Source organism: Dermacentor albipictus, chromosome 4 (assembly GCF_038994185.2).
Source record: "Dermacentor albipictus isolate Rhodes 1998 colony chromosome 4, USDA_Dalb.pri_finalv2, whole genome shotgun sequence".
Classification (NCBI taxonomy): domain Eukaryota; kingdom Metazoa; phylum Arthropoda; class Arachnida; order Ixodida; family Ixodidae; genus Dermacentor; species Dermacentor albipictus.
Window position 1 is genome coordinate 28,669,872 of NC_091824.1, and position 25,769 is coordinate 28,695,640.

Sequence of the window (25,769 nt, forward strand, 5' to 3'; positions counted from 1 at the left end):
ATAATACAAACACCGAAGGAATGGTACTGTACAAAGTAAAAAAGAAAGCAACAACTGAAAAGACAATTCTTTGCCGAGTCGCACAACATCTCGCAAGAGTCATTGTATCCCCAAATGCAATCGCTTAAGAATACTGCTCCGGCTCTTCGGCATATGTTACTACATATTTCTAAGCGAGCAATGCACAAGTGGCTGTCGGTTGCGGCCATGCCAGTAGCATGATTTCTCTTATCCTGGCCGGCTGCCCATGCGTTTGATTGTGCAACCTTCAGACAGCTTTTAGTAGCCTTGGCATCTCAGCTCATGTGACCGTGACGTTGTCTCCTATCGGGACTCGAACTAGCTAGCTGCAGTCTGGCTGCTGGAACTCCAAAAATTGGTAGAGGCCTAGTGATGCTAAAGCTGCCACTCACAAGTGGGATGTTTCTCCTGTGCTGGCAGAACAGCAGAAGCAGATGAGCACATCCAGCGTATCCTGGATAACTGCTAATCCGGTAGAGCACTTCCACTAAAACAGTGTGCTCCAGCTGTGTAGGTTGCGTTCCGATCGCAGAATAGGAGGTGTTTCTGCCAGGCAGGGGTGCCCGCTTATAAAATTGGTTGGCTGCTCTGGATCATTGGAATTCAGCATAAGCGAATTTGTTGTCTGCTACTTCTGGAACATATGCAAAGTGGTTTGCATTGCTGTTTTTGAGCATCTGTGTGTACCTTCACTGCAAAAAAGATGTGCCACCACCTGCTGTGTTTTCTTTCCCCACATAGGCAAGCCAGCGCATGACAAGAAAGCGCTCTTTTTGACACTACTGTATCTTGCAAAATATTTGACGACTTGGGGAAAAGACTGCAATAGGTTGTGATGTTGGGTTGATCTTAGAAAGCATGGAAGCAGTGCAAGAACATGGGCAGAGTCTTAAAAAAAAAAAACCAATATCAGTGTTGACTAATGATTTTCTTTGTTTATTTGTTGCGCAAAAAAGGAGTTCCAGAACTAGAGTTCAGACCACTTATAACGTAACCACATATAATGCGGGACCTGATGTAATGCAGTCTTTCCTTACTTCTGTTTAGCTTCCCATAAAACCCACTGTATGCGCATACCACTTATAGTGCAGCTGCCCAAGACAAAATACCGGTTATAATGCAGTTGCAGGAAAATCCCGCAGACAAGCAAAGTGGCAAGCGCGCTTCTCAGCGAGGCGTGTCAGCCGAGGGGAGAGTGACAAGGGCGATGCGGAGAAGGAGGAGGCGTGAAGCGAGTGAACAAACGTGGAACAGGGGGGAAAAAAAAGAAAAACGCCACGGCAGCTCGCTGGCTCCAGCGCGGAGGTTGCGCGGGGGTTGCGCGGGTGTTGTGCGGGGGTTGCCGAGGTGACGTAGAAGCCGTTTGCTCGGGCCGCTTCTCAGCTGCGCGCAGTCTGCACCAAACATGTGTGCTATGCAGCGCTTCAGTTTGCATGTGGAAACTAAATGCAGTCATCGACTTATTTTTTTCGGGTACGTATGCCGTCGTAAAGATGTATGCGTTGTCGGGCAAGCCGGAAAAACGAATCCCAATGATAAAATCAATTTGTTGTTTTGTTTACAGCTCCAGCACCGTGGAAAAATTGGTCCACGGCACGAGTGCATTTCGCATTCATCCATCACGATGCGTATTGCCGCATAGTGCAGATATTGTGGGTGCGATTTTGACTCCGCAATGCTGTCAGTTTAAATGGTGTTCCACAAATTCATCGGTTCGGAGTGTTGTCCACATGCGAGCTTTTGTCTTTGTTACCAGTACACATGCATACAGGCTTCTGCTATACGCGTTTGTGGTAGTTACCTGCTGATCGGCCGTAAATCCTGCTTCACGGACACTGTGGTCAGTGCAGCCTTTTGCACATCATCTTGTACCAGATCTCCGTGCATTCGTTTATGGGTACAAACATATATCAAGGGCGAGCTTCCCGTGACAGCACGCCACCCAACACTCCCGCCGGCTAGGCCTAACCAGTGCCATCTCGTTGGTAGTCCTGCTCCCACATACTGCTCCCTCATGAAATCGAAACTGGCTGTAAAAGAAACTGTTATATCAAATTATTAGCGCCACTCTGGGGCTTGCCACAATGTTTTCTAGGTTTTAGAGGTCTCGCACTTTCACTTAACGCAAGAAATGAATAGTAAAAAATATTTCAGGAACCGTTTAAAGGGCCCCTCACCAGGCGACTTTGAAAAATTTCGGTTACATACTAGAAGTTCTTATGTGCCTTCTAGGGAGCATTCTACCACAAGAATTTTTCTGATTGGTTCTTTAATAACTGAGATAGAAATATTTCACTACCGCGAACCCATGATTTCGTTAGACGAGCTTCACTGCCAACAGAGACACACTCTCCACTTGCCCCATCTGCCCTCCGCAAGCAAAATCCCTTCTCTGCGTTTTCCCTTACTGGAGATCGAGGATCACGGGGTGCGTATGCCAGGGGCGCCACCTTCCTTTTCTTCCCTTGCTTTTTTGTTGCACGGCGCACTTCCGCTGACGGTGTTGCGCTGAAACTGTTGTTTGTCTCATTTTGCACAGCACACGATTTTGCACGCTCTGCAGGAGAACACCTGATCAGCTGTTGTTACGATGTGTTTCGGGAAACAGGCTTAATTCTGAGAGTCAGGGACGCCTCCGAGGGCGGCAAGGAAGGAACAGCAACAATTATAGCACACAAACATATATTCAAACATAAAATATGCAAATACATGGGCACAGAACATAGGGGCATGCGAGACCAAGTGTCCCTACAAAGCGTTCTGCAAAGCTGGTGTGGTGCGTAGTTCGATGAACTGCACAAGCGGAGACGGCAGGCGAGCTCTCGCATGCTCTTGTTTATCGGCTGGTTGATGGGAGTGGAAAACATGTCGTTAAGAGGGCTCCTCGTGCGTTGGCGCTCGACTGGGTCCCCCCAACCGCTGTTGGCCTCCCATGTGTTGACATCCGACCCAAGCCAATTCGCCTTTTTTTGCTCCGCATCTCGGCTCCATCTGCCTGCTGACGTGGTCTCTTCGCCTTTCATAGGCTGCTTGAGTGACGCATTACCTGCTGATTTGCTGAGCACTCTTTTGTGGCGCTTGCTTATTCATTGGTGTTCATCTTTATTTTTCTTCACTGCACGTGTGACACTGGCGACCTCGGGCTTCCATGCTCAAGCGCGTGCACAACCACGTGCAAGGTTCGCTCCCACAGGTATGTCGTGACGCATGGTCGAGTTTATGGCTGCAACTTGGCAACCGGGCTAGCTATTGCATTACACTGCTTCCATCTCTTTGACGTCTATTCGTCGTCGCTTCACCACAGCAGTATAAGTCTGCCACAATCACGAGCACTGAGGTAGGCGCAAGAGGATGAAAGAGCATAATCCCGTGCTGAAACGCAGTAGAAAATTACTTTCGGTGTCTGCACGTGCGAGTGCATGGCGTGGGAACAAGCAGACAAAACGGAAGTACATCTCTCTAGCTACGGTGTGAAGTAAAACAGAAACACATAGACATTCGATTTGTGTGTTCTATTATTTCTCTAAGCTTTAATTGGTCTCTTGAAGCCACAGATTACACAAACAACAGATGTTGTCTTGAATAATTCTCGAAGTCACATGCCACTATGACTGACGTCACAGCACTGCCATGTATGTAGGCGTATTTGTGCGTTATGCGTTGACTCTCCAGATGGAAGCTCGGCGCCCGTGAGGAGAAGGGCAAACAGCATTCGGTTTGAAATTTCAGCCCTTTGTGTGGTGCGAAAGGATGCAATACTTAACACGACATGATTGTTGGTGCGCATTGTATGCACGGTGCTTGTCAGTTTAAAATGGCCAGACCTGGTGAGGGCTCTTTAATGTTTAAAAGTCGGCAAGAGGGCTGTATAGATTAGAGAGCACATGGATGTAGCTAATCTTATAGTTGACATTAGGAGGAAGAAATGGAGTTGTGCAGATAATGTAGTGCAAAGATGACGTAACCAAATATAATGGGTGCCATGGGAAGGAGAAAACATTTGGTGATGGCAAATGATAACTTGGTGGTGCAGTGAAGTTAGGAACTATGGAGGCATAGGATGGTGTAACTTGATGCAAGGAGGAGTAATTGGAGACACAGCTGAGACCCGTGATAACGAAAATGCTGTGACAACGAAATATTTTCGTATGTACGGGGAATGCCCATAGGATTCAATGCCTTTCGTACCTTTCAACAACGAAATGCTACTGTACTACAATGCCGCATTAACGAAATTTGCTGGAACGTAACCCCGCATATTACGTACTCGTGCAAGGCTATCAGGCTCCAAAATCTGCTCAAATGCAATTGATTTGCTCTAAAATTGCATAAAATACCGTGACATTACGCTTGCAGAGGCGCCGCCATTTTTGTTTACAAAAGCAACCAAGTGGCAGAAGCGATCGCGTGCGCTGGAAACATGTCAGGACCGCCACCGTATTTGTCAATCGCCCGTTTGAAGCGGCATGCATGTTTCTATCGAAGTATGACGACAGTTTCTGCACACCTAGTGCAGTGCGTGATGTGTGCCTCGGTGAGAAAAATGTAGAAAGAACAAGGCAATCCACGTCCCACTGACATGGAGTTGGTTATGGCACTTGATAAGGTGGTCACAGCATGGAGTGCCACGCCTCGGTCCTTGACTGAGTGATCGTCAGGGAATATGCATTCCTTGCTTCAAGAACGCTGGTTTCAGTGCCTCCCGACAGGCACCACGTGCGGATTCGGCGCTGGACGTAGATTTGCGCATAAGGGCCTTAATCTCGATCAGTTGCCTTTGGGTATACAATATACAATCGCTTTCACGCTCGGCACCAGACCCGTTGGCGCCAGCCGACAGCGTGCACTGGAGAAATGCTGCTGAATGCATGGAGCGCTGTTACTCTCTGTCTGGTGCCGAGTTATACAAAATCTCGCAAAAGTGGTCTTATCTCGGAAAGCAATTGACCGAGAATACTGCTCCACGACAGTGCTGCCAGTGCTGATCGACACATGTTGCGCACTTTGTATTGTTGGCAGTGTGTCTATACCCTTGAGCAAAGCTTGCCAAAGTAGGCTAACGGAATTTTGACAGTAAAGTTTTGTTCTGTGACGCATTACTTATCTGTGCTGTCATATTTTGCAACAAAATTCTTGCCAAAGCGAATTTTTTCACGTTCCCCGCCGATTTCGTTACTGCGAGGTTCAACTGTAACTGGGAGAGATCATTGCTCTCCAACACCTTTGTGTTTTTGTGCTACTGGTCATAGTGGCCTCATCCTGGTCTCATCCTGTTGGGCCCATCCTGTTGTGGTCCTGGTCATGGTGGTCTCATTTTGATGAGGGTGAAATGCAAAAACCACCAGCGTATTTACTGCTAGGCTCTTTTTAAAGAATCCCAGGCAGTCAAGATTCATCCGGAGCCCTCTGCTATGACGTGCCTCATAATCGTACCGTAGTTTCAGCTCATTAAACACTGGAATTAAATTTTTTAAAATTCTCTGTTGTACAGAGAAAGAGATAATTAACCCTTTCTATCTGTGTGCATGATAGGCACTCAATTTTTGCTTGGTAGATTGCACGAAGGTTTTCTGTCCTCTTGTTTGCTGCTTTCTCAAATTTTTAATATCTACTTCGGCAGAATAAAGTTTTATCGACAGTCAGTGCTTTGTGCATTCCTTTCAGAACTCCGTATAACAAACCTGGATGTAATAAATTTATTTAATCTACAAAGTAAATCTGAAATGTTTCTTAATAATATCAGCACGTAGCAGATTAGTGCTTATACTAACAGATATCAAATATAACGAAATAGTTTTTTTATGTCGATTACGACTTTGCTATAACGAGGATTGACTGCAACCGCCTTTGCTACCTGCCATGGATATGCATACTGTAGGGTTTTAAAAGGAGCACAACTGTAAACCAATTCAGCTCTTGACATATGTGTTCCATTAGCAGTGCTGAATTTGGTGAATCTTCACATTGGGCATGTATTCTGTGCAGACGACGATGCAGGTGAATTCGAAGTACGACATCCTGCGCCACTACGACCCCTCGCAGCAAAGCAGCCGTGAGGACATCATGGTCCTTGAATGCTCCTGGAACAAGGCTGCTGTGTTGCAGCAACCGCCATGCGCCGACGCGCTCTGCCATCTCGTACGTGTGTGCACGTCTTTCCTTCCTCACTTCGCTCACTCAAATTATGCAGAGAAATAGTATGTGTGGAGGTCTCAGCTGACCTTTCCTGCGCCCTGCGAAAGAATGCGTTTGGGGAAACGTTAACCGGGAGAGGAATGCGTTTCTACGCACGTATTTAGAACAGCTTTAAATTGGTGCGAGGAGAGCAAGAGTTCTAGCAAATGAGAGTGATGTGCATTTTAGGTGGCTTCAACCCTCAAATTGCAGTAATATCGTGCTGTAGTGAGCTCTTGTTTCACCATTACTTTGTTTTAATTGTCGTCCGTCCTAACAGCCACCACTGCCTACCAACCTCTGGGTGCACCAAAACTAATGCGAGGTCCCCCACCTCCTGCAGCACTGAAGCACTGTTGAAGAAATTTAAGAAGAGTGCACGTGTAATGCTGGTGAATTCCCAGGGAGGCATTGGATAAGGCGGATTGTCAATCTGAGAGCTGTGTTGAAAATGGGCATGTGACGCAGTGACAGCTTAAATGGGTTGCTTTTTGATTTCATGTGCTTCTTCACGTTGCAAAATTAGCTCTGCAATTGTGTTGAGCTTGGGCATGTTCCTGTAAGGTTGGTATCGGAGTGATGCCGGGTAGAGCTGTGATTGTGCACGTAGCATCACAGTTAATTCTGTCCAATTGTGCCAACTGTGCCAAAGTCTGCCGTTGAAATTGTGCCTGATATAAAATTCGTGGCTGCAAGACCGCGTATACCAGCCATCGAGCTACGTCAGTATGAGCTCTACCGTCCAAAAACGGTACCTCCACCTAGTGGCCAAAGCCAATCACACAAACCTCAAACGGCAGCTGAAAAGGGGGATGTATGGGCTGACTCCACTAGGCAGGGTATTACATCAGCAGTTTGTGGTTGTGTAACATCGCTTGTGGTGGTGGTGCTTGTCTAATGTTGTTTACATGATTTTGGCTTCTAGCGCGAAGTGAAACACGGACACAGAAAGGAGTAGACAGGACGAGCGCTAACTCTCAACTAAATTTTTATTGAAACGAAGAACATATATATAGGTGATTGCAAAAACCGTAGAATCAGAACATGACAATGTAAAAGCATCAGTTAAACATGTCAGTGGGTATGGAAGTCAAAGAACAAAAATTATTTCAGATTAGTACACGTATTGTGAAGGTACTGGAATTCGCAATCTAACAGAGACAACGAAGCCTGACTGACGCAAGTGTCTCCTAATCTTTTTATGTGGAAAGCCTCGATAATTTCCCTCGTGGTTCGGCATCTGTGTCTAGAAAGAATTTTTGTGTCTTTAAAGAAAGGTTTGCATCCACAATCGAAACAATGTGCAGCTAAATGTGATGCGTTAGGGTTGTTTAGTGAATGTTTGTGTTCTTTTAGTCTAACGTTAATGCATCTACCACTCTGTCCAATGTAAGCTTTCCCACATTCGAGTGGAATCTGATAAACTATGCCCGTGTTGCAAGGCACTGCGTACCAACTCGCCCAACTGTCTATCCTTTTGCATTACATTTCTAATGTTGTTTAACATCAGTTGGGGTAGAAGTATTTGTCTAACGTCGATTGTGCTTGTCTAGTTGCTATGACATAGTTACTAGAGTGAACAAGACTAACGGAAAAAAGGTGGGACACAATAGAGAGCTAGATTTCAACTGACAAGCTTTATTCAGAAAGACATGCAAAGACCGTATGCTCATATAATTGCGCAGACAGACGCGTAAACGAATGTGCCACATAGGAGACAACCAAATGCGCAGCGAAGCCAATACACGCCTACAACAAGCCTACAACAATGGCTTGTTGTAAACAGTGCACCCCAATGCACTATTCGGGGTGCAGACAAGGCAGAGCATGTGCATGACACAGTCTGTGGTACAACACGGCTGTGACAGTTTGTAGAAGTCAGGCAGTAGCGTGCTGACTGATACGGCAGCACAGCTGGTTCTATGTACAGTAGAACCTCGTTGATACAGTCCTGTTTTGTGCAATTTCTCGATGCCAACGTTCGTGATCAAGAATGCAAAAAATGACCCAATACACTTACGCTTCTTTCTTTTTTTAATAGGTTCCCGGAAAACACAATCTTTTTGTACCAACCAACGCTCAGTACATCACCGAACTGTGACAGTATGACTTGTTTTTTGGCTGTTAAATAAGTGTCAAAAGAAAAAGCAGGAGCCACGCTCGATCTAGAGCAGTAGTCACCCGCCTTGGCAGCTTTCCCGCAGTATGTACTTGCGCCACCCGTGTAATGTGAAAATGCCAGCACGCACTCAGTTTCACCTTCTGGTAGCCCCAGGTCTCCTCATGGGTCATTGCACGTCACATGCACAGCTATCGCCACCAACCTTATTGCAATAAGCACCTTTACCTATCGATTCCATAACATGTATGCTGTAGTGCCGAATGTACTGCACTCATTTAATGAGTGATAACCTAACTAAACGCACAGCTGTTCCCTGCTGCAGGCTGTACAATAAGAGTGACATGTTCCGCCCTGGGGGCAACGTATTTCGGTGTTGCCGACAAGTTCGATTTCGTTTCGGTTTCTTGCCGCCGTCTTAAAACACTACGCAATGGGAAAACGACAAAACGAGTCTTGAGTTGCTCGGTGCCCCACCAGCCAGACAATGCGTGGGTGCCTTGTGCTGCAACAATTTTTGTTGAGTGGGCATATCAAAACTTTTCACAAAAATGCCTCGCCCAAAGGTAGCTACTGAGCCTGGCCGAATTCGAAGAAGACAATTGTAAGCTTACCAAGCTGCTTGGGCCCCGCCAGCTTGGTGCATTTCGTTGTCACATGCTGCAACGATTTGCGCAATGCTTCGAATTATGGAGATATCAACTACAGTTGTACAGTTGAGTCTGCCAAACATTTTAGTGACTTCGGATCGTGCATTTTCCCGGCTCATTTTTTCGCATGTTTTTTTTTGGGAGGGAGGGGGGGGGGGTATGTATGAACAAAGTTTTGTATTGCCTGGTGACTGATAGCTCTTGGCAGTTTCGAACTGCTGTATCAGGTGAGTTACTACCGGTGCCACATCCTGTGAGATTTCATCCTCACCAGCTTGAAAAAATTGGTAAATGTTTGTTATAAGCTAAGAAAAGGATTAGTATATTCATTTGGTACAATTTTGGTTCATTAACAATGTTATAAATTTGTGGGGTTTTACGGTATTCTCAAGGAGAAGTGTGATTAATGATTGCTTCATTATGTTCATTAATTTGACATACCATATATACTCGTGTAATGGCTACACCTGTGTAAAGGTTGCACCCAGAACTTTGTAAAAGAAATTCCCCCCAAAATATATTTAACAATTACTCATGTATAAGCCGCACCATCGATTTTTGAGAAGGTTGGCAGTGTTATCTGTTGTGTGGTACGAGAGTTCCGAACTGTTTTTTTTTGTTTTTTCGGTAGCAAAACAAAACAGCCATGATGAGTTTTCGGCGTCTCCAGGTAGCAAAAGCACAGCCTCCGAGATTTAGTGGCTACTTCCGAGACGCTGCCATCACTGATCTGTGGGACATCACCATTTATTCCAGCCAGCAGGTGATGTGCTGCAGGAATAGCCAAGAATAGCCAGAGCCAGTACAAGCAAGTACTGTAGTTCATTAAAGGCAAGTACGTACCACTGAAAATATTCACAAAAAGAAAGGTGTATCTTTTTCTGTGTACGTAATGGCAACACCCCGGATTTTCACTCCAAATCTCAGGAAAAAAAGAAAAACACGGCCATTACATGAGTATATATATGGTAATCTGCTTCGGTATAGTGAGGTCTATAGTGAGTACTGGTAACTAAGATGCTGATCAATGAATTTAAATAGCATATTTATTCATTTGTGATTTTCTCATAGATACTGTTGTGCGTCGCTGCAAATTCTGTGTTGTCCAACCCACACAAACCCATGACCTCTGGTGGGAGTTGAGCCCACGACCTTGTGTTGTGCGCACCTTGTGACAAACACCGTTGGTCGCGTTGCGGTGCTCCTGCTGACATGACCACTCGAGTCCCGTGAAAATGTGTCCGCATGTCTGTTGTGCTGTGTTTGTGAATCAGATGTGTGTAGTCATTCCTGGAACGGCCGTTATGTTGGTTATCTACAGTTGCAAAATTCTTGCGCGGTATTTTGCTGGTTCAATTTGCAAAAAAGTTTATTTTTTCTGTGAATAAAGCTCAATAATTGGTAGCAATTGGTAATAATTGGTCCAGCAATTTAATTGCATAGGCCGCTAATGTGATAAAAACTGCTTCTATTTGCGCTTGTACATGCTTGTAGGTTTTATTTTTCTTTCAGAACGTCCAGACCTTACCTGGAAATGAGCGCAGTGCCGCACGATCTGTGTACAAGGAAATGAAGTTTGCCAAGGTGGGGAAAGAAACTTTCTTCTTTTTACTTGCACATATATTTTTTTTTCACCTGGCTCCTGCTTCTGAGTTTGCATAACCCATCCTTGCTGCCTTACACTTGTGCTGTAAACTAGGGCATTCACTGGTATAGTACTGAAGACAGGCTTGCCCCAAGTGCCAATCGTCAGACATTCCCTCTTTGCATGCACATAGTGCACTGAAATTCAAGACAAATAAGTGTAGTGTAGGACAGGTGGTCTGCAGGCAAGGTTTGTTGGAAGGACAAAGTAACCGCAACAACTTGATTTGGGTGAATTGATTCAAGCTAACGGTATACTGAGTGAGGACAACATGAGTAAAGATAAAGGAAACATGCCATGTTGTGTTCACAGCTGCTCCTCCTCGGCGGCAAGATATCGTGTACTTCTTAGTCTAGGTAGTGCATGCATTTCTAGGTTAGTTTCATACCAACAGCATGAAATGAACAAGGACAACCGCATCAACTTGATTTGGGCAAGTTGGTTGACCTAGGATAGGATAACAGAAATATACCAAGCAGGGTAACGTTGGCCTATTGTCTCTACAACTGCAAAAAATCAACTTTTGTGTCATGTTTGCCAGCAAGTTGTAGCGTACTAATGCGAAAGCATTAAATGGAGCATGAAAAATCCAGTGTTGTCGGTGTGACCACATCATGGTACAAAAAGGCTACGAACACGACCTTTGATGGGAGTCAAACACTCGACCTGTGGTACTAATGAAGGTGACTTTAATTAACACATATTTAATTAAGGTATATTTAATTAAGGCACACAAACCCATGACCTGTGGTGGGATTTGAACCCACGACCTTGTGTTGTGCACACCTTATAACACCGTTGGTCACGTTACGGTGCTTCTGCTGACATGACCGCTCGAGTCAAGTGACTCTGCCAGTGGTTCCACCAGACGTCGCTGCGCTTCTGCTGACGTGGCCACAATTCTTTCTCGTTCATCCATGTATGAATAACTAAGTGCTCCTTGAACTTTTTTTATTCAAGAGGGTACATGCATTCTTAGTCTAGCCTCATAGCGACAGCAAGGAAATGCGTGAGGACCACCTAGAATTGCATGCAACAGGCAAGCATCAGTGACCTGATGGTTAGAGTATTGAGCTTATGTGCTTGAGGTATTGTGTGTATATATATAATTACTATCGCCAAAAAAAGAAAGAGCAGATTAAAGCTTCACTTTGTTATGCAGTGCATCTAGCCATGACGTTTAGCGAACTAGCCCCTGTCACAGCATTACTAGGCAAAATGCTTGCGTACTTAACATTATGTTTAGTTGCATGCTAAGGTGGTTAAAATTAATCTGGAGTGCCTCCCGTAGCCTATGCATTGCTTTGGGATCTCGAACCCGACATTTTTTTTTTATGGCAACAATTTCGTCATCCCCTGGCTGACTACTGTGCACTTGTGTTTCAGCAACTTGTCGAGTGCCTGACTACGGGAGCAGTTGCGTGGGCGCCGGATCTCAGTGGGCCGACTCTCATTGAGAAGGTGACGACGCTCCTGCAAGGTCAGTGCACTGCAACTGCCTCTTCTCTCTCCAACTGCAGTGTTCTTGTTTTGCCATTGCATTGGTTGCCTTCTTTTCATTGGCTGCATTTCATTGGTTGCACTTCAAAATCATATCATACATGGCTTTGGCACGTAAAACCCACCTAATTTAATTAATTTAACTTTAACCAGCCCAGGCAGCATGTCACACTCTTATGCTGTCTTTCCAACATGTGTCAGCAGTTTCTGGTGCCTAGCTCAGAACCACGAGAAAAAAAAAAAAAGTGACAAAAATGAACCACCTGGGGCCGTGTTCTGAAACAATCTGTTTCGGTGATAGTATCGACATCAGGCATACCCTGATTAGATGGTTGAGCAAAATAGGATGACATAGATCATCTGATTTTGCTAAAACGGCGAATCGGTGCCCACAAATGGCGAAGGCATGGCCAAGGCGATGGTATCGCCGAAGTGGATCGTCTCAGAGTATGACCCCTGATGCGTTCCATGTTTCTCATTTCTTGTGCTCATGCGAGAGAGAACTGAAAGCAATACTTACAGTCTCACCTTATACAGTTGAATCGCGGCATCGGGATCACGATCGCTGTGAATTTTAGGGTGGTTCGAATTTTGAAAACGTCACCTCCAGAATGCACTGGATGGAATACTGCATTCTATTTTAGGATGACTACTATGTCCTCCCAGGCTGCAGTGGATGATGATACAAAATTCTGAGCCACTGTGAAGTCTCTCTCAGTCGGGGAAGTGTGGCTGCAGTGCACCTTTGCGATGCAGCTACAGTAGAACCTTGTCGATAAGATCCCATTACAATGAAACCTCGTTAAGTCGTAGTTGGCTGGAGCTCGGAAAAAGTATGTACTAAACGGTAGTACTGTTTAACCGAAATAGCATGAGCTTGCCCACTTACCTGTCGAAAACGGAACTCAGAGATAGTGCGATGAAAGGGGAAAAAAACATGCAGTATTTATTCACTTTGCGCGGCAAAAGTGTTACGACGACAGTGGCCTCAAACTTACTGAAGATGCGTGCCAGCTTTTCAGCCAGCCCCCTCTTCTCGGCAAACACTCGCATGGCAGATCCCTCATTGGCATTGCGTATTCTCCGTGCACACACGTAGTAGTGCTGCAGAAATCCCGGGGCACCTTTTTCATTGCCGGGTGCCAGAGTTTGGGATACTTTTCGTTTGGAATAGTTGCGTTATCGCGCCCCCATTCTTGTCGCGACGATTGCATTCATATGTCTGACGGAACGCGCAGCTTCTGCCACTGTTGGGCCTGAATCGCCTATGCTGTCGCTTTCCGTGTCGTCCTCCTCACTGTCGCTAGGCGACACTTCGGCAGCAACAGAGGCAATGATGGCGAAAAGTCGAACCTCGTAGCCGACATCTCTTCGCGGTCGCAGCAGCGCTGCCGAGCAACTTCTTCGCATTCCAAATGCCACACACTGTAGTCAACAGTAGACCCATGTCACGTGCCAGTGCCGACTTCTTCGTGTCACATTCGATTGCATGGACAATGTCTAATTTTTCTTCTATGCTGAGCACCCGGCATCCTTTTTATTCGAGCTTGAGCATGACGCGAGTCCTCGCTAGCACGACGCCACAACGCTCTCTGGCACGGCGTCGAAATGATGTTGATGTTGATGTGACTTCACGCGCAAACGCACAGGGCGCTTGGAGGCCGTTGTTCTGATCTCTGAGGCTTGTTGTTCTGCCGGGCTGCCCGTTGGAGACGATGCACCGCTGTATTTGCGCGACTAAAAGTTGAAACACTACGTTTTAACCAATGCATACGCAATAAGCTGGTACGGTTTATGCGGGTACAAAACACATTATATTCAATGGTCGCTGAGTCGGGATTTGACTTTACTACTTTTAAAACGAAACTACTGTTTAAACGGGTACGGTTTAACGAGGTTTTACTGTACATACGATTTCCCATTCCCAATGTTTTCATATGTTCCTGAAAAATATGATCTTTCAGTAGCAACGTTCAGTACATCGGCAAACTGCGATTGTATAATAGGTTTTGCAGCCGCTAGATGCCACGTAAACAATAAAATGCGGAAGGTGCGCGCGATCAGGAGCAGTAGCTGCCCGTTGCTGCAGCTTTGCCACAATGCTAGCCCGCCCATCTCGCATGAAAATGCTGGCGCGCACTCAGTTTCTTACTCCAGTACCGGCAGATCTCCTCCCCGGCTCATCGCACGCCGAGTCCACAGCTGTCACCGCTAACCCTATTGCGATAAGCATCCTCATCTGCCGTCTTTTAAGGCGCATAGGATGTGGTGCCATTGGAAGCTCACTGCACACTTTTAGCAGGCGATAATGCAAGTGCGCCACAGTTCCCTGCTGAATCCGGCGTCACCCACCAGCCTTACTTCGTTTCAGTTTCCTGTCACTGTCCTAAAGCACTACGCAATAGGAAATCAACAAAACGTGCCTCGAGCCACCGGAGACCCACCAGTTCGATGGGCGTTGGTGTCTCGTGTCATGATTTGCACAACGCGTCGGATTATGCAGATCTCGACTACCACTTAGTCTGTCAAATATTTTAGTTGATCATACATTTCCTTGGTCAATATGTCCTTTTCCCACATCTCTTTCTTTTTTCAAAAACGTGTGAACATAGTTCTACTGCATGTAAAACTTTGGTCTACCATGATCCTGGCAAACACCCATGCACTTTAAAGCAGTCACTGCAGCCTGCAGGGAATTGCTGGCAACAGGGTTTCACCGAATAAAGGAAGAATGGTCGAGAAAACCACCATTCATATCATCTGGAAGCAACAATTGTAAATAAATGAGAATCATCATCATCAGCCTGGTTATGCCCACTGCAGGGCAAAGGCCCCTCCCATACTTCTCCAACAGCCCCTGTCATGTACTAGGTAATTGTGGCCATGTTGTCCCTGCAAACTTCTTAATCTCATCCGCCCACCTAACTTTGTGCCGCCCCCTGCTACGCTTCCCTTCCCTTGGAATCCAGTCAGTAACCCTTAATGACCACCAGTTATTTTCCCTCCTCAATACATGTCCTGCCCATGCCCATTTCTTTTTCTTGATTTCAACTAAGATGCCATTAACTCGCGTTTGTTCCCTCACCCAATCTGCTCTTTTCTTATCCCTTAACGTTACCCTATCATTCTTTCCATAGCTCGTTGCGTCGTCCTCAATTTAAGTAGAACCCTTTTCGTAAGACTCCAAGTTTCTGCCCCGTAGGTGAGTACTGGTAAGACACAGCTATTATACACTTTTCTCTTTGCTGTTCATGATCTGAGAATGCCTACCAAACGCACCCCAGCCCATTCTTATTCTTCTGATTATTTCCGTCTCATGATTGGGATCCGCCGTCACTACCTGCCCTAAGTAGATGTATTCCCTTACCACTTCCAAAGCCTCGCTACCTATTGTAAATTGCTGTTCTCTTCCGAGACTGTTAAACATTACTTTAGTTTTCTGCAGATTAATTTTTAGACCAACTCTTCTGCTTTGCCTCTCCAGATCAGTGAGCATGCATTGCAATTGGTCCCCTGATTTACTAAGCAAGGCAATATCATCAGCGAATCACAAGTTACTAAGGTATTCTCCTTTAAATTTTACACCAAATTCTTCCCAATCCAGGTCTCTGAATACCTCCTGTAAACACGCTGTGAATAGCATTTGAGAGATCGTATCTCCCTGCCTGACGCCTTTCTTTATTGGGCTTCTGTTGCTTTCTTTATGGAGGACTACGGTGGCTGTGGAGCCGCTATAGATATCTTTCAGTATTTTTACATACGGCTCGTCTACACCCTGATTCCGTAATGCCTCCATGACTGCTGAGGTTTCGACAGAATCAAACGCTTTCTCGTAATCAATGGAAGCTATATATAAGAGTTGGTTATATTCCACACATTTCTCTATCACCTGATTGATAGTGTGAATATGATCTATTGTTGAGTAGCCTTTACGGAATCCTGCCTGGTCCTTTGGTTGACAGAAGTCTAAGGTGTTCCTGATTCTATTTGCAATTACCTTAGTAAATACTTTGTAGGCAACAGACAGTAAGCTGATTGGTCTATAATTTTTCAAGTCTTTGGCGTCCCCTTTCTTATGGATTAGGATTATGTTAGCGTTCTTCCAAGATTCCGGTACGCTCAAGGTCATGAGGCATTGCGTATACAGGGTGGCCAGTTTCTCTAGAACAATCTGCCTGCCATCCTTAAACAAATCTGCTGTCAACCTGATCCTCCCCAGCTGCCTTCCCCCTCTGCGTAGCTCCCAAGGCTTTTACTTCTAATGGCGTTACTTGTGGGATGTCAAATTCCTCAAGACTATTCTCTCTTCCATTATTGTCTAGGGTGCCACTGGTACTGTATAAATCTCTATAGAACTCTTCAGCCACTTGAACTATCTCATCCATATTAGTAATGGTATTGCCGGCTTTGTCTCTTAACGCATACATCTGATTCTTGCCTATTCCTATTTTCTTCTTTACTGTTTTTAGGCTTACTCCGTTTCTGAGAGCATGTTCAGTTCTATCCATATTATAATTCCTTATGTCAGCTATCTTATGCTTGTTGATTAACTTCGAAAGTTCTGCCTGTTCTATTCTAGCTGTAGGGTTAGAGGCTTTCATACATTGGCATGTCTTACCTGAGAATGTCTTATCTTTACTTTGGTGCTATGGTTATGGCCTGTTAAAGCCATACAAATTTTAGCTGATATGAGCACGGCATTTTCCATGGTCTTAAGTAATTCGTATCGAAATTCCTCTGTATGGTTTTTTTTTTTTTCTTCAAAACAAGTCTGTGAAGCCCTACTGGATCTTTCTGTTGTGGACTTTCATCACATGTTAACAGTGTTTGTTCTGTCTTTTTTGCATGCCACTGTGCAGGGTCCCGCAAAGGCAGTTATCGAGAAAAGTCGGGGACGCCTTTTGCAGACGTCGGCTGGAATTCAGTGGACTTTGACCTCTATGTTGAGACAGTGGTCATGAGCAAGCGGCAGCCCGTGGACTTCACTGACGAGATGTGGAACGCCATGTCAGGTATGGCATCGTGCCACACTACTCTCAGGGTTCCAGCCAATGGTTGGCCGCAATCGACCTCTGATAGACTCTCATCCAACTTCATTTAAGTAGAATCTCGGTGATACGAACTCGGCTGATACGAATTTCGGTGTGATACGAATTCGTGAAATTCCCCCGCCCAAAGTATTGTGTACAATGGGCCAAAATTCAGATGTTCCGAGCACTTTTTAGCGTTGCGCCAGGTGATACGAGCTTCGGTACCGCGACCGTCCAGCCGCCACTGGCGCAACATGCGCCAGTGCCGGTTTGAGATTCCGTGGCAGCAGGGAGGCTGATGAGGCAAGTGAAGCTTTCTCTCTCTCTAGTGTTTGGGGGTGGCCTCTTCGCCTTTTTCTTTTTACTTTGTTGTCTGAGGCTAGCGCCGCTGCTTATTGGTCCATTCGCCCTGTGAACCAGCCAACCCGACCGGTCGGGTGTGATTTGTCCACTCCACATTTCTCGCGGCCCTGCATGCCCGTTCCACCGGTCTTTCCGCTACAGCCAGCACGCAGATCGTCACGCCAGCAGCGGCTCCCGCTTCTTTGTTCCCTCGTGCGCGACGACTACGGAAGTGCAGCATGTTGTTTGCGTGTGTCGTTTTACGAGCATTGATCGCGTCAGCCCGAAAGGTACTGCAATCAGTACGATGTTGCGAAAGCGGGAGGCGCTGTCCTTGAAGGACAAACTGGATATTGTGAAGAAGGTGGACGAAGAGCCCAAGAAAAGGCACATTGACATGGCCAAGAAATCAGGCCTGCCAATTTCTACGCTGTCTACCATTGTCGGTCAGCGTGACCAAATTATGCAGAATGTGCAGCACTTTGGCGTAAACTCCAAAGCCAAGACTGCTCACCATATAAAGTTAGAAAAAGTTCTCCTAACATGGTTTAAAGAGGTCACCGCAGCCGGCGTCAACGTTGACGGAAAGTTTCTGCATGAGAAGGCAGCGGACATCGCACTCACGCTTGGAATTGAATATTTTCAGGCCTCTGGTGGCTGGATTCACCTGTTTAAGGCACAGCATTACCTCTCCTACAAAACCGTTTGCGGCGAAGGGAAAAAGGTTGACGTCACCGTCGTTGAAAATTGGATGGCAACCACGCTGCAGTCTTTCATCGTGGGATATGACGCTCGCGATGTTTTTAGCATTGATGAGGCAGGGCTGTTTTACAACCTTCAGCCCGAAAAGAGTCTCTGCTTCAAGGGTGAAGCCTGCCAGGGAGGACAAAAAAGTAAGCAGTGTGTGACGGTTTTGTTTCGCTGCAACGCTGACGGGTCAGAAAAAATGAAGCTGACCGTCATTGGAAAATACCAGAAGCCCCGATGCTTCAAAGCAGCCGGTCGTTTGCCCTGCACATATAGAGCCAATAAAAAGGCGTGGATGACGTCGGCTCTGTTCATGGAGTTCGTCACATACTTGGACCATAGGATGTCATGCAAGAACAGAAAGATTGTTTTGCTGCTGGACCAGTGTGCGGCGCATCGAAAGCACATGACGTTACAGAGCATCAAAGTGGTATTCCTGCCCCCGAACGCCACTAGTCATTTGCAGCCACTGGATGTTGGCACTATCAAAAACATAAAGCACCACTTCAAGGGTTCGTTGGTGCGCCACCTCCTTGCGAAGATTGACCGTAAGGACTCAAATATGCAGATCAGTCGTTTGGACGCTATGCATTTTATTGCAGTGGCCTGGGAGCGTGTCTCCCCTGCAACTATTGCAATTTGTTCTGCAAAGTGTGGGATTTTTAAATCCACAGTGGCCACCACCTCGCAAGTGCCAAATCCAATTCCGGTTGATGTCTGGAACCAGCTTGGCGTTAACAGCAGTGCCGATGATTTCATCACCATGGACGACGATCTCGTCACCTGTGGTCTACGCACAGTGGAAGATATCGTGGAGGATGTATCGTCGCAGCTTGGAATTTCGACCAGGGACGATGAAGAAGACGAGTGCCAAAATGGTGATGACCAATCACCGTCGGCAGCCGAAACTATGCACGCTCTCGATATTCTGTGGCGTGCTGTGACATCCGAGACTGTGCGTGAGGACACTACAGCGCAGTTCTTCAGCTTCAAAAATTCTCTGCTGGCCGACCTCGTGGAGAAGAAGACTCTGAAGGACATACGTGACTTCTTTCCACATAAATAAATGTTTTTTTTTTGTGCGTGTTTTATGGTATCGGGACGGATTTCGCTCGTTTTTTGGTGATACGTAATTTCGGGTGATACAAATATTTTCGCCTCCCCTTGAAATTCGTATCACCAAGATTCTACTGTATTCATTCAGTCACTTGAATGAATGTAACTGCGAGTTCAACAGTTTTTTTATTTCCTTCTTTATTGTTTCCTCAGACACAGTCTAAGAGGGGGCCGAGGCTAAAGGCGACAGAGCACCTGACAAGGGCCCCGGCCCCCTTGCACAATATACACACACAAAATACATCAACAAAGTTCAGTCAGACAGACGTCATAGGTTCAGACAGTGGGCAATATTAAAAAGGGGGACTAGTTACTGCTCGAGTATAAAGTCATCACAGCAAATAATTGGTACAAAATAATTACATACGCAACATAATGTCTGCAACACAAACGCAGAGAACAGCGATTCATTTATCAGTTAGCTCGTTCAACACCATCATTCATAGCCATGGCACTCATCACAAAAACCAAGACACAAAAACCAAACACAATTTCACAGTCGTGTATCAAAATTGCAGTAGCTTAGAGGAGCATGACAAGGGAGAACAAAGCACACTTTTTGAGGTAATTTACAGTAATGAAAACATGTCGCTGTTCACAAAAAACTTCCTACAGTATTTCCTAAAGGCATGTACACCTTTATTAAAGTCTACTTGCGTATCTTTTCTGTTTAGAGCATTGGTTATTTGAAAAGATAATGCTTGCCTTCCATAGTTGGTTCTAACTTGCGGCATTTTTCGTTTTGGGTTTCGGGTACTGCATGAACTTGAGCTGGGCACTACAGAAGTGTGTAATTTGTATTTATTGATCCATTGCAATAGCTTAAAGTAGCACACCTGGTCAGCCTTCAGCATGTTATATTTGGTAAATAACGGCCGTGTTCTGAATAACTGCTTGTTGCCTTTAAAATTTTCCAGTATGCGCAAAATTTGCTTTTGTAATAGTACATTAATTTTGTAGTGGTTACTAGCTGTTGTTGTTCCCCAAGTCAAAATCCCATAGCTCATTCTAGAGTAAACCAGTGAATAGTATAGTGCCTGCTTTAAACGTTTGGGTTTTAGATGTTGCACTTTGTAAATGCACCCGATAGTTCGAGACAGGCTTGATATTAGTTGGATAACTTGAGTATTCCATGAGAGGTTGTGGTTAAATCAGACACCTAAAAAGTTCAGTAACCTGTTCCAGCAAGCATCCTTCAAATCTTATGTTAACCGGGTAGCAGTCATGTTTATTAATTGGCTTAAAAATGCCGTACTTTGTTTTATTTATATTTAGACTCAAGCGATTTCTTTCAAGCCAACGCAGATAACTGTAATAAGTAGTCATTAACAGACGTCTCTAAACATTGCGTGGTTTCTCTGGTGAAAAAAACATTAGTATTGTCTGCATACATTATTAATTGCGGGGATAAATGTATTGGTATAATATCATTTATATAGATAAGAAAGAGTAGGGGTCCCAGAATAGAGCCCTGGGGAACGCCCTGTTGTACTTCGAGTTTGCTGGAGGACGTACATATTGATAACGTTTCTCTAGATAACTCCGGATTAGTTTTAGTGCCACTCCCCTAATACCATATTTTTCTCATTTTCTTAACAAAATATTATGTTGAACAGTGTCAAAGGCTTTGCTTAAATCTCTAAATAAGCCAAGAGTGAACAATTTCTTTTTGATATTTTCAATTGCCTTATCCTTTATGTCAATGAGAGCAATCTCTGCCGATTTGTTTGCTTGAAAGCCGTATTGAGCTTCTGTTATTACTCGGTACTTCTTTAAAAAACGCTTAGCCTGTGATTGATTACGTATTCAAATACATTTGAAAACAGTCAGAACTGAAATGGGCCTGTAATTATTAATGTTGGTCTTACCACCACCTTTGTAAACAGGTGTAACTTTTGCGATCTTCAATTCATCTGGAAACTCTCCGCTAAGAAGCATCAGATTTATTACATGCGATAATATGGGGCTTATCAAGCATACCACATGCTTAATAGGCAAAACTTTTATCCCGTCATCACCACAAGCGACTTGGTTTTTTAGATTTCCTATTGTTTTTTCAATTTCATGAGACGTAGGGGCAAACATGATTGACTCCGTCAAGCTATTTATGCATACGCAGTCACTGGAAGTGCCGTGCCGTCCTGAATAAGCACCTACTTTGACGAAGTGCCGATTCATTGCTTCTACTAAATCGTTCCCAGTTAGAAGCCCATTGTCAATGCAGATTTCCTTCACACCACAGTCAGCTTGGTTTCTTGCTAATATGTTGTTTAGTAGCTCCCATGTCTTCTTGCTGTCATTTTGAACGTCCTGGAATTTAGTTTGGAAATAACTGGACTTTGCGTATTTTAGATCCGAGTTCAATTTGTTTCTCAGTTGTTTGAATTCATTCAGTACGCATGGGTCTCGGGTTTTAAGAAACTGTTGAAATTTTCGGTTTTTCTCTTTTATTCTTCTGTACAGCTCACTAGTAACCCATGGTTTTCTAATCCGTTTACTTTTCTCGGCACTTTCTCGGAGTGGAAAGTCCAAATCGTATCAATGCTGAAATTTCATCAAAAAGACCCGGTAAGCCAGTGCGGCATTGCGTTGCTTGAACACATCATCCCAGTTCTCTTCCGCTATGTAGTTATGAAACGTCATCAAAGTTTCTTCAGTTATTGCTCGATACGAAATTTTTTCTTGAGGAAAAACATAATTTTTCTCAGAAGAAAAGCCCAGGTAGAACACTGGCAAATGATAGCTGATGTCATATCTGAGAACACCAGCTGTAACGTTTGCATCATTTATGTTGGTGACACACATCAAGACACGTGGCAGTATCTACTGTGACCCTGGTTGGCAGTGATATCAGATTAGAACAAGCATAGGAATTTAGTACGTCATGAAAGTCTCTTGCACATGGACTATCTTATATGGTGTCTATATTGTCGTCACCAAGAAGCATAAATGATTTTGTTTGTAAAGTCTGTAAAGTGCGTAGAGCATTGTTGATGAAGTCGATAAATTCCATCAATTTGCCTGCGGGTGGTCTGTAGATCGCGCCAACAGTGACGTTCGACAATTTGACAAACAGGCTTTCAATATCTTGATCGCATCTAGTCAGGTCGCTCAGCACTTCTTACTGTACACTCTCCTTTATAAAAATTGCTATACCACAACCCCTTCTTATATCCCTACTAAGGCGTACGCACTTGTAACCAGGAAGGTGCGGCACCGTGTCTGTGTGTGTTAGCCAAGTTTCTGTTAATACTATTGAAGAAAATTTAATGTTTAGAGACTGAAGAAGTATTTCAAGACTGTCCACTTTGTTTTTTATGCTTCGCATGTTTATATGTATAACTGAAAATCGTCTTTTGTTTGGCCTGTGTTTTTCGTTAAAAGTTTCTCAATCGTAATACTGGCAAACATTTTGTCCTGCCATCATTTTTCTGAAGTGTGTCAAACAGGTAGGTGCACCATTATCCTTAGTTTACGTTCTCCAGGTCAGACTGTTGAGCAATTCCGATAGCATCCGAGTCCTCGTCTTCTCGAGCAAGGATTTTCCCTCCAGAGCACCACACGAACTTCCATCCTGCAGACTTTTTCTTGGAGATTGCAGTCCTCAGAAGCATTTTGTTTAAAATGGTCGAATGTTCATTCACATATACCGGAGAAGCTTCTCCTCTGTAGTCAAGGTCTTCCGTAGTTATCCTTTGTTTTTTGCTTTTTTGCAGGATTGCATTTCGCTTGGTACGCTGGACAAAATGAACCACTATGTTTTTCTCCTCTGAGTTGTGTACAGGGACGCAATGACAAACGTCAATATTTGTGTCAACGATTGGCTCATCCAAGACGCCAATTTTCTTAACAACCTCGGTAGCATCTCCTTCTGTTTGCACACCCTTGATTTCCAGATTGTTAGATCTCTGATGCTGTTCCAGCTTTTCGACTCTGTTGCTCAATTTGCATTTCTGGGCTGTGAGTTCTGCATTTCTTTTCCCTAACCCTTGAAATTCTTTTCGCAGTTCCTTCAACTCTTGCTTAATACTATTTGCACCATCACATGTGTCATTGCAGAGTTTCACACTTTCAAAGGCCTGAGGTCAGCTCGAAGTTCGTGCTTCAAGTCATCAAGGGCCTTAAAAAAATCTTTGGTGTCCTTAGTCATAACTAGGTCGAAAGCGGGCAGCTAAGACAAGTAGGGAAAGTATACAAGGACAGCGCACAGTAGGCTCTCGTTCAAAGAGAAACAAGGCGACACTCATGGCGCACGTTGTGTTCGGCAACAGTGCAAGGATAGTAAGGATTTGCTTGAGGATAGCAAGTAGCCTCACCTGCAGTGTAACAGGAAAAGATTAAGTACATGTTTCCTGTGCACTGGCAGAAGCTGACTTTCCATTTGTGGATTTCACCCTCTCTCCTTATGACAGGCTGTGGGACGTACCAGGAGCTCAAGGAAGGCTTCTGCATGATATTTCGCGCTGTGCAAGCTGGGGAAATCAGACCATTGGTAAGTAATGGCCTCACCTTTGTCCTGTCAGAACTAGCAGGAAGACAAAAATTTTGCCTATTTTGGTATAATGTCCATGCATAAAAATCACGTTTCCGCTCTGATAACTCTCATGGAAAAAAGAATGTTTGAAAAATTCAAAGGGAAACTGAAAGCAGACACAGAGCAATCCGATTTGTCACACCAGCCTTCTAGAAACTGCAACTTGGGATTTATGCCAAGAGATTACTCAGTTGTGGGGAAATGCCAACCGAAGGGTTGTCACATGTACACATATTTAGTCGCTTACAGGGAACCACGTTCTTATGTACTAGTTGCGCTAATGACCTCAATAATAGTGCTCCATCATGGATTTTGGAGGTTGTACTGGGCCATGGTGTTGCCGCATGATTTTGAGGTGAAAGCATTGAGATCTCTATGTTTCAAGGTCGTGTTGTGAGGTACAGAAAATCGGAGCGCTCGTGCCACTGCTTGTGCGTTCGTCGTTGTCTTCTTCCACGTCACTGCCACATTGATGCCACTGATCGTGCCAAAAAAAGGCACAGTTAATTAAAGTAGCTTTAATTAACTCTTTCCCTACCATGGGGAAAGTACCGTATTTACTCGCATAATGATCGCACTCGCGTAATGATCGCACCCCTAAAATTTGTCGTCAAAATTCGATTTTTTTTATTTCCCGCGAAATGATCGCACCCCGAACTTGCCGCAGCGATATGTCGTGTGCTAAGTCTAGCGAATAATGATCGCGCTTACCACCTGTCGAATGCTACGCGAACGACTCTTCAAGACAGGCCAAGCGGCCTGCACGCACTAAACATCCTTAAGTAGATGCCTCATTTCATTACTTTCATCACTTTCCGCACTTCCATGACAAAATGAGGTACAACCAAACTTGCCTTTATTATGGGTTGGCTTTATAATGGCTGATATCAACAAAAACAATAAAGGCGCATTTCGATTCTTTTCATCTGCTTTTGCACTCGTGAGCACGCAACAAATCGCGCGCGGCAATGATAGTAGCCACGTTTACTCTGATACGTTAAAAGTGTACCCTATTCATACGCCGACGCTTGTAACACAGCTAAGATATTCGCCCACCCTTAGCGGAAAGTAGTGAAAACAGATGCCGCAGTTTCCGCAGCATGCCCGTCATGTGTTTCTGTCACTGGCAGCTAAGCGCGCCCACCTATTTCTGTCCCCTCAAAGTGGACATGGCTACGTTATTGCCGCAAACTTGCCGATATTAACGATATTATTCATCACTAATACGGAAGAAACTGTTTCAATGCATGTAATGTACTCACGAGAAGAAAAAAAAAATCGCGTTCGGCGCGTTCGGCTCGCTCCGCTAGCCGCCATTTTTGTTTTGGTGTCCCGCACCCGCAATCTCGCATCCCGCAGCAAACGCGGACGAAAAAAAAAAAAATTTTTTTTCCCGGGAAATTTAACCCGCGTAATGATCGCACCCCTGAATTTGCATCAATTTTTCTGACAAAAAAAGTGCGATCATTATGCGAGTAAATACGGTAGGTGTTTTTGTAGATTACACCAGATCTTCTTTTCTGAAGGAACTACTACACTTTACATTTTATGTTATACATAAACAAACATCATAATGAATGCACTTTTCACACATAAAAGCTTTATTAACAAGATATATGTCATAAGAAAGATATAACTTGCCAGAATCAAGATTGTGGGATAACATTGAACAAAGTTTGTAAAGGCATGCTTGTATCTACTAAGAAAAATGTCTAACAAAAATTGTGCGATATACAAAATGTATTGCCGTCTAATAGGCACTATCTCCGAAAAAATCAAAATTTTTCGTTGAATAGGCATTCCACTACAAAAATTTAACTCCAAGCACTACAGTTGAGCATGCCAGACTGTGGCCGTCGATGTTCCGGGCTGGTCTGGCTCGTCATCGCTC

General features: G+C 44.7%; 1 protein-coding gene across 1 annotated transcript in view; it reads left to right on the forward strand.

Annotated features, from left to right (window-relative positions):
• LOC135900170 (protein zwilch homolog) overlaps positions 1–25,769 on the forward strand; it is a 68,986-nt gene that overhangs the window by 15,717 nt on the left and 27,500 nt on the right. The window contains exons 7-11 of the mRNA XM_065429615.2: positions 6,007–6,159; positions 10,477–10,548; positions 11,996–12,089; positions 16,969–17,121; positions 23,757–23,836. Of these exons, the coding sequence (XP_065285687.1) occupies positions 6,007–6,159; positions 10,477–10,548; positions 11,996–12,089; positions 16,969–17,121; positions 23,757–23,836 (552 nt within the window). The remainder of the gene's footprint in view (positions 1–6,006; positions 6,160–10,476; positions 10,549–11,995; positions 12,090–16,968; positions 17,122–23,756; positions 23,837–25,769) is intronic.